Here is a 17,500-nt window from a genome sequence, read left to right as displayed (position 1 = left end):
AGGCAGAGTGCTTTACCTGGATTAGCGTAAGATAAGCCAACGACAGGTTGCCGTGGTCACAGATGTGTGACGTTTGCTCAGCCCGGTGAACAGCTACGACAACGCCACGTTAAATCACCCCTCCCGGATTAAGGATGACACTCGTCACTTCCCTGTCTGGCTTTAAGCTGTGGTGACCTGATGGCTTCTCAGCGCGTGGCCTTTACCACTGAATGAAATGATGCCACTGCCGGTCTACAGTACCAGTCTACAGTACCAGTCTATAGTACCAGTCTACAGTACCAGTCTACAGTACCAGTCTACAGTACCAGTCAAAGGTCTGGACACACCTTGCCAAGAGTGTGCAAAGCTGTCATCAAAGCAAAAGGTGGCTACTTTGAAGAATCAAAAATATAAAACATATTCTGGTTTGTTTAACACTTTTTTGTTTACTACATAATTCCATATGTGTTCCCTCATAGTTTTGATGTCTTCAATATTAATCTACAATGTAGAAAATGATTAAAAAAATAAAGAAAAACCATTGAATGAGAAGGTGTGTCCAAACTTTTGACTGGTACTGTAGCTAGTAGGCACACAATGCAGACGGGGGGGAATGAACCCATTCTGAAGTGGCATCGCCGTACCAGGCCTGATACGTGCTCTCTGGGTCGACTGTGGGTAATCGCTGGCCACTAATGGATCCAATAATCGTGATTATAGCCCTTCATATCAGATGGTGGGCGTTCTGTTGGAGAGGCTGTTCTGTAGTTATTAATGGACAGCGGTTATCACGGGTGTCATCAGATGAGATTCGCTCAATGTCTGGGTTATGTTTTTGATCCGTCTGGTCCGAACATCTGAACTCTGACGCAGGGTTAGGGTTAGGGTTAGCAGGGGCGCCCAGCACTGTTTCTGAACAGCTGGATGAGGAAGTGAAGTCTGTCTGGAGCGACCTATATAAATGTCTGTGCAGGCTGCAGCTGTTGAGCTGACACAGTGCATGTTGGAGAAACTCTGATTCTCTGCAGGTGTGTGCAGAATATCACATTATCACAGCAAATTGACTCATGGGAGGCAGGAGGTCTGGATCAGACAGACATACAGTAGACTAGATCAGGTTCTAGGGAGGCAGGAGGTCTGGATCAGACAGACATACAGTAGACTAGATCAGGTTCTAGGGAGGCAGGAGGTCTGGATCAGACAGACATACAGTAGACTAGATCAGCCGCCAGGCTGCAGCTCTGCGTCTCTGGGGAGGCTGCAGCCCTGCGTCTCTGGGGAGGCTGCAGCCCTGCGTCTCTGGGGAGGCTGCAGCTCTGCGTCTCTGGGGAGGCTGCAGCCCTGCGTCTCTGGGGAGGCTGCAGCCCTGCGTCTCTGGGGAGGCTGCAGCCCTGCGTCTCTGGGGAGGCTGCAGCCCTGCGTCTCTGGGGAGGCTGCAGCCCTGCGTCTCTGGGGAGGCTGCAGCCCTGCGTCTCTGGGGAGGCTGCAGCCCTGCGTCTCTGGGGAGGCTGCAGCCCTGCGTCTCTGGGGAGGCTGCAGCCCTGCGTCTCTGGGGAGGCTGCAGCCCTGCGTCTCTGGGGAGGCTGCAGCTGTGGTCTCTCAGACTGGAATGTCTGAGAATGGCCCTCAAACTGGCGATGATGTCATACTGTAATTAACGTCCAGGGAGTGCTGTGTTATAGAAATAACCGTGTCCTACACGGAACAAAGACAATCTGGATTTTTACTTTTTCACTGCGTGTTCTTTTTTTCATAAAAAAAAAAAAACGGGTCTTTGCTTTTTGGTTCTTTCCCTGTTAAGCTTTTTGCATACTGTAAAGTGAAAGCTCTGTTTTTAGGGTCTGTTTAAAAATAAATAAATATATATATATTGTATTTATTTTTCTGTTCCATGTCTTATGTTATCCCTACACTAATTGAAAACCGTTCCATAGTTGTGACCAAATATCGGGTCCATTAAAACCATTTTTAAAACAGGCACCTTATAAGGGCACCTCATTAATGATGGAGAGGCTAGACTAGAGGACCTCTTTGTTGCTAAGTAGCAGTCTCCTCTCCTCGGTGGGACCCTCTGAGACTGCGGGTCAGGTCAGGTGTCCCCAGTGAGCGCACTCAGCGGCTGACTGACAGTTCCCTCTGACCCCCAGGTGGCCGTGGAGGACGGTGGCCTCGCTGTGATTGACAGCTGGTTGTCTGGTCCGTGTCCTCAGCACAGCGCTCTGACCTTCTCTCCTCTTTTATTCTCTTATCTACTCCCCCCCTCCCCCCTCCTCTGTCTCCCCCCCCCCCTCTATTCCCATGTCTCTCCTCATCCCCCCCCCCCTCCATTCCTCTGTCTCTCCTCATCCCCCCCCCCCTCTCTCTCCTCCCCCCCCCCCCCTCCATTCCTCTGTCTCTTCCCCCCCCCCCCCCCCCCCTCCGGTCCACAGGTGTACCCGTCAACAGTCGCGTCTCCTCCAAGATCCAGCAGCTGCTGAACACGCTGAAGCGACCCAAGCGCCCGCCGCTGAGGGAGTTCTTCGTCGACGACTTCGAGGAGCTCATGGATGGTAAGCTAGCTAGCTAGCTCCGGTAATGGGCGCTTCGCGGCGTAGCACGCCAGTCTGGTGCTTTGTCCTGTAAAGCACACTGGGTTTCATCGCTGTATGAAATGTTCTGTATGAATGAAAGTTTGATTTCAAGTTGAAAGATAAACACTGAGCCAGAAAAAACATGTGTTCAGACTTCTAACCCGTGTAGGAAGTTAGGAATTAAGAGGAAACAAGCTATTTCTTTAATGATGTTAAAAATGAAAATAAGGGGCTTTTAGTGGCTTAAGCCACTAATGTGCATACCACATAATCACAAGGTTCCTGGTTCGACTCCGACCCTCGACATATCTTGCATGTCATCCCTCCTCTCTCTCTCTCTCTCTCTCTCTCTCTCCCATCCTTCCTGTCGACCTCTACTGTCTCCATCCCAATAAAGCAGAAATACCCTAAAGACATATTTATAAAAAAAATAAAAAATAAAAGAAGAAGCTAGCTCGGGTAAAGTCACACCACTTCTGCAAACGAATAAATCATTGTTCCGAAAACGAAGATCTCTCTTTCTTGAGAGAGGACCCCCCCCCCGCGCACGGCAAGATCTGAGCGCTGTAGTTTTTGAAACTGTAATCCCCCCGCTAGTTATAGGAATTATAGGAATCCCTTCATCCTACAGAATCTCAACGACAGATTGTCATCCACCGCTGCTGATGTTGTTGGTACAGAGGGAGCCTCTGTAAGTGGAAGGGGTGTGTTGTTTGTCTGCCTGGGTGGAGTGGGACCACCAGGTGTGCCTAGGGAGTGGGCAGGAAACGCAGGGTGCAGTGAATAAACACACACACACACACACACACTCACACACACACACACACTCACACACTCACACACACACACATACACACACACACACACACACTCACACACACACACACACACACACACACACACACACTCACACACACACACACACACACACACACACACACACACACACACACACACCACCATAACCACCTTGGTCTAACCGTTTCCTCTGTCCACTACCGTCCCGCTGTGGGTGTTTGGGTGTTGGCCTTGCTGAGTAAATACTGTTCAACTGAACAACAGCAGAGAAAGAAAGCTGCACAATAGCAGCTAATTTTAGCGTACGCCTGGTCTGCCTCTGTCTCACTGGTCTCACTGGCAGACTCACTGGTCTCACTGGTCTCACTGGCAGACTCACTGGTCTCACTGGCAGACTCACTGGTCTCACTGGTCTCACTGGTCTCACTGGGCTGGCCCGAGGCTGAGCAGGGATAGATCACCGTGTTGAGATGGTAGTGGAGAGAGGTAGCTGGAGCTGGCTGGAGCTGATGGAGCAGAGTTGTCTGCTACTGAAAGGACTGGCCTGTCCTGTCACACTGCACTGACTCCTGAGAGAGAGGGGGAGGGGAGGGAGGGTGGGAGGGAAGGAGGGTGGGAGGGAAGGAGGGAGAAAGATAGTCTCTGAGCAGAGTAAGCCAGGCGTGAGTGAATCTCCAGCCCGTGGCAGGTCTGATACGGACTGCACACAGCCTAGCTCCCTCTTCCATCTCTCCCTCCCTCCCTCCCTCCCTCCCTCCCTCCTCCACTCTCCATTCCATCTCTCCCTCCCCCACGCTCCCTGCCATCTGCCTCTCTATGGGGGTTGAAATTCACAGTGATGTTCTCACCTTCTTTTTCTTTTTCAACCTGTGAAGTCTTTGTACAGTGTCTTTATAATTGGACCGAGTCCTGCATCACCTCAAACCTCCAAACCACCCCCCTAAACTCTGCCTACAGTACCAGTCTACAGTACCAGTCTACAGTACCAGTCAAAAGTTTGGACACATCTTGCCAAGAGTGTGCAAAGCTGTCATCAAAGCAAAAGGTGGCTACTTTGAAGAATCTAAAATATAAAACATATTCTGGTTTGTTTAACACTTTTTGGTTTACTACATAATTCCATATGTGTTCCTTCATAGTTTTGACGTCTTCAATATTAATCTACAATGTAGAAAATGATTAAAAAAATAAAGAAAAACCATTGAATGAGAAGGTGTGTCCAAACTTTTGACTGGTACTGTATCTCTACTCATCTAGATAAAGTTTTGAAATTCAAAACATTGCGACGTACACAGGCCCTTTGTACACACTGAACACTACTGCAAAAACTCCAAGTATCACGATTCTCCACTGTGTGTGTGTGTGTGTGTGTGTGTGTGTGTGTGTGTGTGTGTGTGTGTGTGTGTGCGTGCGCGCGCACGACCCTAATTCGGGTGACCCTCCCCTCTCCTTCCCTGTCCTTGTAGTTCAGCAGCCGGACCCCAACCAGCCCAAGCCGGAGGGGCCTCAGATGTGTCCCCTGGACGGGGAGCCCCTGGGGGTGGTCACCAACTGGCCCCCATCCCTGCTGGCCTCCCTGCAGCGCTGGGGGACCACCCAGTCCAAGAGCCCCTGCCTCACCGGCCTGGACAACGCAGGGAAACCTGTGTACACCCTCACCTACGGTACGACCCCGTCGCTCTCCTCACTGTCTGCTCTGTCCTCTTTTTTTGTTGTCGTCGTTTACGTCCTTTTTTGTACTATTTGATTTGATGGCACTGCTCGTTGTTATTGTTTGATTGTTGCGTTGTTGAGGTGTTGCGTTGTGGAGGTGTTGAGGTGTGGAGGTGTGGAGGTGTTGAGTGTGGAGGTGTTGAGGTTGTTGAGGTGTGGAGGTGTGGAGGTGTTGAGGTGTGGAGGTGTTGAGGTGTGGAGGTGTTGAGGTGTGGAGGTGTTGAGGTGTTGGGTGTTGAGGTGTTGAGTGTTGAGGTGTTGAGGTGTTGAGGTGTTGGGTGTTGAGGTGTTGAGTGTGGAGGTGTTGAGGTGTTGGGTGTTGAGGTGTTGAGTGTTGAGGTGTGGAGGTGTGGAGGTGTTGAGGTGTTGCGTTGTGGAGGTGTTGAGGTGTGGAGGTGTTGAGTGTGGAGGTGTTGAGGTGTTGAGGTGTTGCGTTGTGGAGGTGTTGAGGTGTGGAGGTGTTGAGGTGTTGAGGTTGTTGAGGTGTTGCGTTGTGGAGGTGTTGAGGTGTGGAGGTGTGGAGGTGTTGAGTGTGGAGGTGTTGAGGTGTTGAGGTTGTTGAGGTGTGGAGGTGTTGAGGTGTGGAGGTGTGGAGGTGTTGAGTGTGGAGGTGTTGAGGTGTTGAGGTTGTTGAGGTGTGGAGGTGTTGAGGTTGTTGAGGTGTTGAGGTGTTGGGTGTTGAGGTGTGGAGGTGTTGAGTGTGGAGGTGTGGAGGTGTTGAGTGTGGAGGTGTTGAGGTTGTTGAGGTGTGGAGGTGTTGAGGTTGTTGAGGTGTTGAGGTTGTTGAGGTGTTGAGGTTGTTGAGGTTGTTGAGGTGTTGAGGTGTGGAGGTGTTGAGGTGTTGAGTGTGGAGGTGTTGAGGTGTTGAGTGTTGAGGTGTGGAGGTGTGGAGGTGTTGAGTGTTGAGGTGTTGCTTACCCTGAAGCATTTCATTACATTGCGTCCTGTATATTGTGCAAATGGCAATAAAAATGTGATTTGATTTGATTCTACAGCAAGGGACTTCTCTTCTATTGGATTGTATACTGTGTGTATTAGGGACTGGGGATGGATGGAGATGTATTGTACAGTTACACATCTATTCTTCCCTCTCCGCTGTGTCTGACTGGACTCTGGGTTTGGATGGATGTGTGTGTATTCCTGGATGGATGTGTGTGTATTCCTGGATGGATGTGTGTGTATTCCTGCATTTGTAATATAATATAATATACGCCATTTAGCTGACGCTTTTATCCAAAGCGACTTACATTGCAGTGAGTGCATACATTTTTCAGTATATATGGTCCCAGCGGGAATCAAACCCACAACCTAAGTGTTGTTAGCGCCATGCTCTACCAACTGAGCCACAGAGGACCACAGAGGACCACACTGAGCCACAGAGGACCACACTGAGCCGCAGAGGACCACACTGAGCCGCAGAGGACCACACTGAGCCGCAGAGGACCATGCATCTGTGTGACCCCTTGTGGTTTATGTCCCACAGGGAAGCTGTGGACGCGGAGTCAGAAGCTGGCCTACACACTCCTCAACAAGCTGAGCACCAGGAACGAACCTTTACTACAACCTGGAGACAGAGTGAGTCTCTCACACTTTTGTTCTCTCTCTCTCTCTTTCTCTCTCTCTCTCTCTCTCCCTCCATCTCTCTCTCTCTCTCTCTCTCTCTCTCTTTCCCTCCATCTCCCTCTCTCTCTCTCCCTCTCTCTCTCTCTCTGTCTCTCTGTCTCTCTCTCTCTCTCTCTCTCCCTCTCTCTCTCTCTCTGTCTCTCTCTCTCTCTCCCTCCATCTCCCTCTCTCTCTCTCTCTCTCTCTCTCTGTCTCCCTCCCTCCATCTCCCTCTCTCTCTCTCCCTCCATCTCCCTCTCTCTCTTTCTCTCTCTGTCTCTCTCTCTCTCTCTCTCTCTCTCTCTCTCTCCCTCCCTCTCTCTCTCTCTCTCTCTCTCTACCTCTCTGTCTCTCCCTCTCTCTCTCTCCCCTAAACATCACTCTCAAAGTAGGAACATCACAACAATGCCTCCTTCCCTAACCTACAGAGTCAGATTGTGTTGATGCAGATGTTACATAGATCTGTTTCCTTAGGTCGCCCTGGTGTTCCCCAACAACGACCCGGTGATGTTCATGGTGGCGTTCTACGGCTGCCTCCTGGCGGAGCTGGTGCCCGTGCCCATCGAGGTGCCCCTCACACGGAAGGTAACAGCAGCCCGGCCCCCTGGCGTGTTCCGACTCCACGCTCTGCTGTCTCTGTTCTGCATGGCCAGTGAAGAGCTGTAGTGACCCCTACTGGCGAAACATGGAAACGCACAAGAAATTGTAGTTTCAGTGACTCAGTTAATCACGTCCTTGTATCTCCTGGTCAAAGAGACGGGGGGAAAAGGAAGATTGAATGTAGTTTGATTTTATGCCAGCCATTCTTTAGGTGGCAGCACATTTATGGAAAGTTATAATTGGTTTTTAAATGTGAAAGTAACTGCCGACCTATTATGAGCTCCTTAAAGTCTTGTTGCTGCACCACTGCTGTATATGGCATTGTGGAGAATACACAAACGAGGCATTATTTAAAATGCTGATCGTGGCGATTTTTCCATCCCCATCCAAATGAAACAAAGACTGAAATTGAAAGCGTGGCGGCTTATCTTGGTTTATTGCTGCAGGGACATTGTCCCAATTTGTTAAAAACCTGCAACAAATCCTGCTTCCTCTTCACGATATCACATTATGATTCACCTCTCCCACCTTGATCAGCTGGGGGAGCAGGGAGATGATCAGCTGGAGGAGCAGGGAGATGATCAGCTGGAGGAGCAGGGAGATGATCAGCTGGAGGAGCAGGGAGATGATGAGCTGGGGGAGCAGGGAGATGATGAGCTGGGGGAGCAGGGAGATGATGAGCTGGGGGAGCAGGGAGATGATGAGCTGGGGGAGCAGGGAGATGATCAGCTGGGGGAGCAGGGAGATGATCAGCTGGGGGAGCAGGGAGATGATCAGCTGGAGGAGCAGGGAGATGATGAGCTGGGGGAGCAGGGAGATGATGAGCTGGAGGAGCAGGGAGATGATCAGCTGGGGGAGCAGGGAGATGATGTTTACTGAAGAACATGTTTGGAAGGTGGATGGATAGAAGGTAGATAATGGATGGATGGATTGATGGATGGAAGGTAGATGATGGATGGATGGATGGATGGAAGGTAGATGATGGATGGATGGATGGATGGATGGAAGGTAGATGATGGATGGATGGATGGATGGATGGAAGGAAGGTAGATGATGGATGGATGGATGGATGGATGGATGGATATCAACGCCTTCTTGTCAAGGTGCTTCATCAAGGAGAACGTCTCCAGAGTGGTACAGTAGGATGACAGGCCGTCTAATCACTGACTTCAGTTGATGGAGCACCTCCAATGATCCACCTTGAGTCGTACGGCAGGCATACCAATGTGTGTCCTTGTCTGCCCTGATTAGTGTTGCTGAATCTACTTACACTAAATGAGATGTGAGGGAAGGGAAGGGAAGGGAAGGGAAGGGAAGGGAAGAGAAGGGAAGGGAAGGGAAGGGAAGGGAAGAGAAGGGAAGGGAAGGGAAGGGAAGGGAAGGGAAGGGAAGGGAAGGGAAGAGAAGGGAAGGGAAGGGAAGGGTAATGTCATTAAAAGACAATCCATGTTAGATCAGAAATTGTCCACGGTCAGCTCTTCAACGAGACAAACGATCAAACTTATAAAAACGTTGGCAACCGAAGAAATCTTTAACCAAATCCAAAAGGTTGACTCCCGATCAAAAAGAAGAGGATGTGTTTTAGGGAAGGAGAGATCTAACATCCAGCTAATTCGTACAGCACATCAAATATAGGTACACGCATGTCCTCGACTTCCATATTTCTGTGATTGGCCTCGGCAGGGCAGCAGTGTGTGGTTTAACAACGAGCTGAGGGTTTGTCCTGTCAGACCTGCAGTCCTGGTCACAGATGGGAGGCGAGGTGCTTTGATGTCTCCTGGCTGTGGGATGTGGTGTGATGAGCTGAGGAGGAGATGTGTGTGTCTCTGGTGTGCGGGAGGACGGAGGCCCTGGGGGGGGTTTGGAGTGTAGGATAAGAGGGTTGATGCCGGGAGGAGAGAGAGTGTGCACCTGTCTCCCTCTCCTCACCCACGCAACACTCACACTCTGCTTCGCCTCAGATTGCCTCTGCGTCGACGTTAATACATGGTTCTTGTTTATGTTCATCTATCAATCTATCAATCAATCTATCTATCTATCAATCAGTGAGTCAGTCAATCAATCGGTCAATCTTATCTTGCATTGCAAGACTAAAATATGAAAAGACAGAGAATTGTTATATGAGTTATATGACTTATGAAAAGGCTGTCAGTGAAATATTGGACTGACCACTAGGGAATGTTACTGGAGCATGTTGGACTGTATCTTATAGAACTGCGGATGCCTTGTCATGATATTAACCCCCTCTCCTTCCGCTCCCCAGGACGCAGGAAGTCAACAGATCGGCTTCCTGTTGGGCAGCTGTGGCGTGACGCTGGCGCTGACCACAGACGCCTGTCAGAAAGGCCTTCCTAAAGCGCAGACGGGCGAGGTCGTGACCTTCAAAGGTAGGTTGGCAACTCTGCAGACATCCACGTCCCGTACCTTTTCAACTCTGCAGACATCCACGTCCCGTACCTTTTCAACTCTGCAGACATCCACGTCCCGTACCTTTTCAACTCTGCAGACATCCACGTCCCGTACCTTTTCAACTCTGCAGACATCCACGTCCCGTACCTTTTCATATATACTGGAATGTAGGGGCTTAACTTTTTTCGTGTGTGTGTGTGCGCCCTTGCGTGTGTGCGTGTGTGTGTGTGTGTGTGTGTGTGTGTGTGTGTGTGTAGGCTGGCCACGGTTGCTGTGGTTTGTTACTGACGGGAAGCACGTGGTGAAGCCCCCGAAAGACTGGCATCCTCTGATAAGAGAAGCCAACAATGACATCGCCTATATCGAGGTAAATACTTTATAGGCTTCATTCAATGAACATTTTTAATCATCTCTTCTTCAATATAATTGTATTTCATTGTGCGCTGACTCAGTGCCCTCCAGAAGCATTGGGAAGAGGAAGCAATTTGTCTTCTTTAACTCTCTACTCCAAAAAGAAGAAACAAAAACATTGAATTAAAGCTGAGAATCTCTACTTTAACCTCAGGCTATTAGTTTGATTTCATATCCAAACTGTTGGACTGGAGTAGCCAAAAGAAGACAGAATGCTTCCTCTTTCCCGTAAAGTCAAATGGACCTGCTCCCAGAACCTGCTCACCCACCAGGCTGGAGGCAGATACTTTCCTACAGGTCTTCTAGTGAAAACTCCACCACATGTAACTGTGAGTGTAACTGTTGTTGTGTGTGTGTGTGTGTTTGTGTGTGTGTTGTGTGTGTCCCCAGTACAAGACCAGTAAGGAGGGCAGCACCATGGGCATCACTGTGTCTCATTCAGCCATGCTGGCCCACTGCCACGCCCTCACACAGGGCTGCGGATACGCAGAAGGTGAGGGAGGGAAGGAGGGAGGGAGGAAGGGTGTGTGTGTGTGTGTGTGTGTGTGTGTGTGTGTGTGTGTGTGTTTGTCTGTGTCTGTTTGTGTGTGTGTGTCTGTCTGTCTGTCTGTCTGTCTGTCTGTCTGTGTCTGTTTGTGTGTGTGTCTGTCAGTGCGTGTGTGTGTGTGTGTGTCTGTCTGTCTGTGTCTATGTCTTTGTCTGTCTGTGCGAGCGTGTGCATGTGCGTGCGTGTGCGTGTGGCTTTATGAACTCTTCGTGCTGAACAAGACATGGGTCAGATCCCCGGAGAGACAGGAATGGAAGACAGAGGCTCTGCCATCTCTTCCGGCGTCCCAGTTTCAACCTAAATAACTTTGTTTCCCAATCCTCCAGAGGCTCTCAGATTGTTTCTGGGGCTGTTTTGCTTTCATTCTTTTGTGTTATCAAGGTCAGAATTTTAATTTTAATTTTAGCGTGAATTCAGTAATGTCTTCTGGGAATTTAGTGACAATGCTGGTGAAGGAAATTTACGATTAAGACATGTTTAATTTAGCAGAATATTATTTTTGGGAGGTTTTTTTTCTATAACCTTATTCTTAAGTTGCAAAGGAAATGTTAAGTAGCTCTATTGATTACCATAAATAAACAAACATTTATAAGTTAAATCTGATTACATTTCAGTAGCAGTTAACATGACTGTGAATGTTTGTTTGCCCTGCAGCTGAGACCATAACCAACGTCCTGGACTTCAAGAGAGATGCAGGACTCTGGCATGGGGTTCTCACTGTGAGTGGCCGAAGGCCAGCTTTAACAACACTCATTATATGGATGGAAAACACACACAGACACACTCGTATAACGTATGTACACAGACACACACACACACACACACACACACACACACACACACACACACACACACACACACACACACACAGTAGGCTACATGTCGTGCCTGACTTGTACTGTCTGAATGTCTGTTCTCCCTGGCATGGTGTGTGTGGAGGCAGCACAGAGCAGACAACTAACCAAGCCCCTCCGTCCAGCTGTGTCCCCCGTTAACCCTGTCAGCCGCGGCGATGTCATAGCCGTGGTGATGTCACAGCCGTGGTGATGTCACAGCCGTGGTGATGTCATAGCTGCGGTGATGTCACAGCCGTGGTGATGTCATAGCCGCGGTGATGTCACAGCCGCGGTGATGTCATAGCCGCGGTGATGTCATAGCCGTGGTGATGTCACGGCCGCGGTGATGTCACGGCCACAGTGATGTCACAGCCGTGGTGATGTCACGGCCGCGGTGATGTCACAGCCGCGGTGATGATGAGTGTGTTTGTTTGTTGTTGTGATTGCATGGCAGAGTGTCATGAAGAGGATGCACGTGATCAGCATCCCCTACTCCCTGATGAAGGTCAACCCTCTCTCCTGGATCCAGAAGGTGCACACCTACAAAGGTGAGGCCCCCCCCCCCTCCTCCTTCCGGACCCCAGTGTGTCTGTCTGCGTCTCTCAGCTCCTCTGAGGGGTTGTTATGTGTGTGGGTTGGAGGTGTGAGACGGTGTGCACACACATAGACACACACACACACACACACACATAGACACGTACACACACACACACACGTACACACATTCACACGCATACACACACACAAACTCACGCACACACACACATTCACATATTCTCTCACACACACACACACACACACACATTCACATATACACATACACACGCACACACACACACACATTCACACGCGCATACACACATTCACATATTCACACACACATATACACGCACACACACACACACATTCACACGCGCATACACACATTCACATATTCACACACACATATACACACACACACACACATTCACACGCGCATACACACATTCACATATTCACACACACATATACACACACACACACACACACACACACACACACACACGTTTCCAGGGCGCTGAGTCATTATATTAACTAAGGCTTTGCTCTCATTGGCTGCCCTGTTGTGTGAGGCTGTGGCCTCATTGGCCGCCTGGCTGTGTGAGGAGGCCTGTGATTGGCTGAGGTGTGTGTGACTCTGTCTCTGTCTCTGTGTGCAGCGCGGGTCGCGGTGGTGAAGTCCAGGGACATGCACTGGTCGCTGCTGGCCCAGAGGGACCAGAGGGACGTCAGCCTCAGCTCCCTGCGCATGCTGATCGTAGCAGACGGGGCCAACCCCTGTGAGTCTCAGTCGCAGGGGGAAATGCAGCATACGCTTCTCACCGTCTCTGAGCTCCCTGAGCTGATGAACCGTGTTTGTTTCGTTTGTGTGTGTGTGTGTGTGTGTGTGTGTGTGTGTGTGTGTGTGTGTCTGTCCGTATGTGTGTCTTTCTTTGTGTCTGTCTGTGTGTGTGTGTGTGTGTGTGTTGTGTGTCTGCGTGTGTGTGTGTGTGTGGACACAGGGTCGATATCCTCCTGCGACGCCTTCCTCAACGTGTTCCAGGCACGTGGGCTCCGACCTGAGGTGATCTGCCCATGTGCCAGCTCTGCTGAAGCCATGACTGTCGCCATCCGCAGGTGAAGGGGTGTTACTGCACCGTACCAACTCAGCCAACACAAGCCCAGCTCACACTCTCACAAATACAGTCACAAATACAGTCACAAATACAGTCACATCGCTGCAAATGTTGCTGGAACGCAAACACTGCATTTGCTCGATCAGTGTTTTGCTCGATCGGGGGGGGGGGGGGGGGGAGGGGGGTAGGGTTAGGGTTGGGGGGGGGGATTTAGTTCCTGTGTAAGGAGGGATAGTGCAACATTTCTATTAAACAACACCCCAGATAACATCCAAAATGTCACACTTTGCCTTTAAGTGTGTGTAGGACAGTGAAATGTTCTTCAATCCTGGTCCTTGGTGTGCAGGATTTTGTTCTAGGCGAGCACTAACACACACAAGCCCTAACCCGTGGGCCGATAAAATGTTCTTTTTTGGAGACAGCCCTACTCTCGTATTTTTCCCATTTTGATTGGACAGAGACAGTAGAGAAAGACAGGAAGTGATGAGGAGAGGGTGTGTCAGCAGGACATGGGCCGGGTTCTAACCCGTGCCGACATGGGCGCGTGTGTGGATCACGCCAGGCCACAGGACCGGGATGGAAGAACACTGTTTCAGAGATATCTCACACACACATCCCTATACAGTATACCTGTGTACCTGTGTGTACGTTTGGCACGTCTGAACCTGTGTGTGTGTGTGTGTGTGTGTGTGTCCTGCAGACCTCCAGAGATGGGCGTCCCCCCCCCAGGGAAGGCGGTTCTGTCCATGAGCGGGCTGAGCCACAGCGTGATCCGGGTGGACACAGAGGAGAAGCTGTCGGTCCTGACGGTGCAGGACGTGGGACAGGTCATGCCCGGAGGTACGTCCCTCTAACGCCACGTTCACCTCTGTGTAGACCACTGTTCGTGGCATGACTGGGGCCAGGAGGTTTTCCCTTACCAGGAATAATATCAGGCCCCCCTAGGTAGGAGTGTAGACTGTGTTCTAGAAACGGATAAACTGAGTTGGTGTATCGTCAGAGGATGTACTGTATGCGAGTGTGACGTCATCACTATGCGCCCACAGCCCTGGTGTGTGTGGTGCGCGTGGATGGGACGCCCTACCTCTGCCAGACGGACGAGGTTGGCGAGATCTGCGTGAGCTCTGGCACCATGGGCATCGCCTACTACGGCCTCCCTGGCATGACCAAGAACATCTTTGAGGTGTGTGTGTGTGTGTGTGTGTGTCTGGCGTATGTGTGTGTGTGTCTGGCATATGTGTGTGTGTGTGTATGTCTGACGTATGTGTGTGTCTGATGCATGTGTGTGTCTGCCGTGTGTGTGTGTGTGTGTGTGTGTGTGTGTGTGTGTGTGTGTGTGTGTGTGTGTGTGTGTCTGGTGTGTGTGTGTGTGTGTGTGTCTATCTGGCATATGTGTGTGTGTGTGTGTGTGTGTGTGTGTGTGTTTCATAACGTCCTTTTCCGTTCCAGACCATCCCAGTGAAGGCTTCAGGAGCGCCCATCAGTGACCGGCCGTTCACCAGAACCTCCCTGCTGGGCTTCGTCGGACCGGTGAGTTCCCCGCCGCTGTCCCTGAGCCGGGCCGTAGGCGGCTGTCCTCCAGTAGGGGGCCCCCTCCCGGGGGCGCACACTTTTGGTGTCACTCGGTACGAACACGGCGGATTCAAACGTGTAGCAGGTTGATGATGAGCTGATCAGAGGGGTTGAATCAGAGGTGGAAGTGCAGGACACGGATAAAGGTTTATACAACAACTTTCAGTTTAGTTTAGTTTTTTATTGTAGTTCTGGATGACGTGAGTGAGTTTGTGTGTGTGTGGTCGCCAGGACAACCTGGTGTTCGTGGTGGGGAAGATGGATGGGCTGATGGTGGTCAGCGGGCGGAGGCACAACGCTGATGACGTGGTCGCCACGGCGCTGGCGGTGGAGCCCATGAAGTTTGTGTACAGGGGGAGGTAAGGAGGACCAACGCCGTTGACCGTTGTTGGTGTGTGTGTGTGTGTGTGTTGTTGTGTTTCAGTGTGTGTATGTGTGTGTTGTTGTGTTTCGGTGTGTGTGTGTGTGTTTCAGTGTGTGTTTCAGTGTGTGTGTGTGTGTGTGTGTGTGTGTGTGTGTTGCAGGATAGCAGTGTTCTCTGTGTCTGTGCTTCATGATGAGCGCATCGTGGTGGTGGCAGAGCAGAGACCAGACGCCTCGGAGGAGGACAGCTTCCAGTGGATGAGCCGTGTTCTCCAGGTAGGACACACACACTCACACACACACACACACACACACACACACACACACACACACACATTATTCCCGTCCACGTCCTGGTCCCTCTGAGCCGTCCTCCGTGTGTGTGTGTATGTCCTGTGCCCAGGCGATCGACAGCATCCACCAGGTGGGGGTCTACTGCCTGGCCTTGGTGCCTGCCAACACGCTCCCTAAGGCCCCCCTGGGGGGCATCCACATCTCAGAGACCAAACAGCGCTTCCTGGAGGGGGCCCTGCACCCCTGCAACGTCCTGATGTGCCCCCACACCTGCGTCACCAACCTGCCCAAGCCTCGGCAGAAACAGCCAGGTACCGTCGGCTGGGGGGGAGGAGGGATGGGGCTCAACTCACCGTCATCAGGCTCAGGAAATGAAATCCCAGAACAACAGCAGATTGTTTTACGCTGTGGGACAGAGGGTGTATGACTCCATCTAGGATTATGGAAAGAAATGTTCCAAATTGGGTGTGGCAGAATATAATATCACCATAGAGTCTCCACAGAGTCTCCACAGAGTCTCCACAGAGTCTCCACAGAGTCTCCACAGAGTCTCCATAGAGTCTCCACAGAGTCTCCACAGAGTCTCCATATAGTCTCCACAGAGTCTCCATAGAGTCTCCACAGAGTCTCCATAGAGTCTCCATAGTCACCATAGAGTCTCCATAGAGTCTCCATAGAGTCTCCATAGAGTCTCCATAGAGTCTTCTTTACTCATTTCACTGCATCAGACTCACCTCTCTTACCTCTGTTGCTCATGATGATGATGGTGGTGATGATGATGATGGTGGTGATGATTGTGATGATTGTGATGATGGTGATGATTGTGATGAGGATGATGGTGGTGATGATGGTGATGGTGGTGATGATTGTGATGATTGTGATGATGGTGATGATTGTGATGAGGATGATGGTGGTGATGATGGTGATTGTGATGATGGTGATGATTGTGATGAGGATGATGGTGGTGATGATGATGATTGTGATGATGATGATGAGGAGGATGATGATGATGATGATGGTGATGACTGTGATGATGGTGGTGGTGATGATGATTGTGATGATGATGATGAGGATGATGATGATGTGCTGTTGTGTCGGGCAGAGGTGGGTCCAGCTTCTATGATAGTGGGCAACCTGGTGGCGGGGAAGCGGATCGCCCAGGCGTGCGGGAGAGACGTGAGTCAGCTGGAGGACAATGACCAGGCACGTAAGGTAGACACCGTCCTCATCCTCATTTCACCTTCTCTCACCTCCACCTCACACACAGGTAAGACACACAGCAAGCACTCCATACCAGACCTGGGGCAAATACGTGTGTGTGTGTGTGTGTGTGTGTGTGTGTGTGTGTGTGTGTGTCTGTCTGTGTGTCTGTCTGTGTGTCTGTCTGTCTGTGTGTCTGTGTGTGAGATTTATTTTGGACTCTGAGCAAACTAAATCAAGCACATCTCCAGAGTTTGACTGTATTCGCCCCGGGTCTACTTCATACCACTTCTACCAGCCATGTCAGTCACTCATTGGTCAGTCAGCCCACTTCACAACATGCTCATTGGATAAAGCACCACTTCGTTTTGTGTGTAGGCCTGTTATTGTCTGAGTGGCTGTCTGAGGGTCTCTCTCTCTGTGTCTCTCTCTGTCTCTCTCTCTCTCCCTCCTACAGTTCCTGTACATGCAGGACGTGCTACAGTGGAGGGCCCAGGCCACACCGGACCACCCTCTCTTCCTGGTGCTCAATGCCAAGGTACTACACCTGCCATTTTGTGCCAAGCTGCCATTTTGTGCCAAGCTGCCATTTTGTGCCAAGCTGCAATTTTGTATGTCTCTTCCCCTTCTGCCATGTTCCAGGGCGAGGGAGGTGAAACTCTAGCAGTGTTTCTTCTGGGTTGTTTTTGTGTAGCTAATATTAAGCCTTGTTGGTGACAGTGACTGTTTGTGGACGCTAGAATCACCTAGAAGCACCTAGAAGCACCTAGAAGCACCACTGTAATTCTGTTTATATCTGTGGTCATTGGTGTGGACATCCTGTCTGTGTTTAAGTTCCTGTAAGTGTATGAGCTTGGCGTGTCTGTGTGTGTGTGTGTGTGTGTGTGTGTGTGTGTGTGTGTGTGTGTCTGTGTCTCTGTGTGTGTGTGTGTGTGTGTGTGTGTGTGT

General features: G+C 50.6%; 1 protein-coding gene across 1 annotated transcript in view; it reads left to right on the top strand.

Moving 5' to 3' along the window:
* The window catches only part of dip2a (disco-interacting protein 2 homolog A), a 62,226-nt gene that overhangs the window by 33,661 nt on the left and 11,065 nt on the right, over positions 1 to 17,500 (top strand). The window contains 19 exon segments of the mRNA XM_083681958.1: positions 2,412 to 2,531; positions 4,817 to 5,014; positions 6,547 to 6,638; positions 7,140 to 7,250; positions 9,529 to 9,652; positions 9,932 to 10,041; positions 10,476 to 10,578; positions 11,287 to 11,351; positions 11,923 to 12,016; positions 12,668 to 12,787; positions 13,010 to 13,124; positions 13,824 to 13,963; positions 14,170 to 14,306; positions 14,573 to 14,653; positions 14,927 to 15,054; positions 15,220 to 15,334; positions 15,462 to 15,663; positions 16,455 to 16,564; positions 17,010 to 17,090. Coding sequence (XP_083538084.1) covers positions 2,412 to 2,531; positions 4,817 to 5,014; positions 6,547 to 6,638; positions 7,140 to 7,250; positions 9,529 to 9,652; positions 9,932 to 10,041; positions 10,476 to 10,578; positions 11,287 to 11,351; positions 11,923 to 12,016; positions 12,668 to 12,787; positions 13,010 to 13,124; positions 13,824 to 13,963; positions 14,170 to 14,306; positions 14,573 to 14,653; positions 14,927 to 15,054; positions 15,220 to 15,334; positions 15,462 to 15,663; positions 16,455 to 16,564; positions 17,010 to 17,090 — 2,246 coding nt within the window.

Source organism: Argentina silus, assembly GCF_951799395.1.
Source record: "Argentina silus genome assembly, chromosome: 12".
NCBI classification, from domain to species: Eukaryota; Metazoa; Chordata; class Actinopteri; order Argentiniformes; family Argentinidae; genus Argentina; species Argentina silus.
The sequence above is the reverse complement of the archived record's forward strand: the minus strand, read 5'-3'. Positions and strand labels throughout refer to the sequence as shown.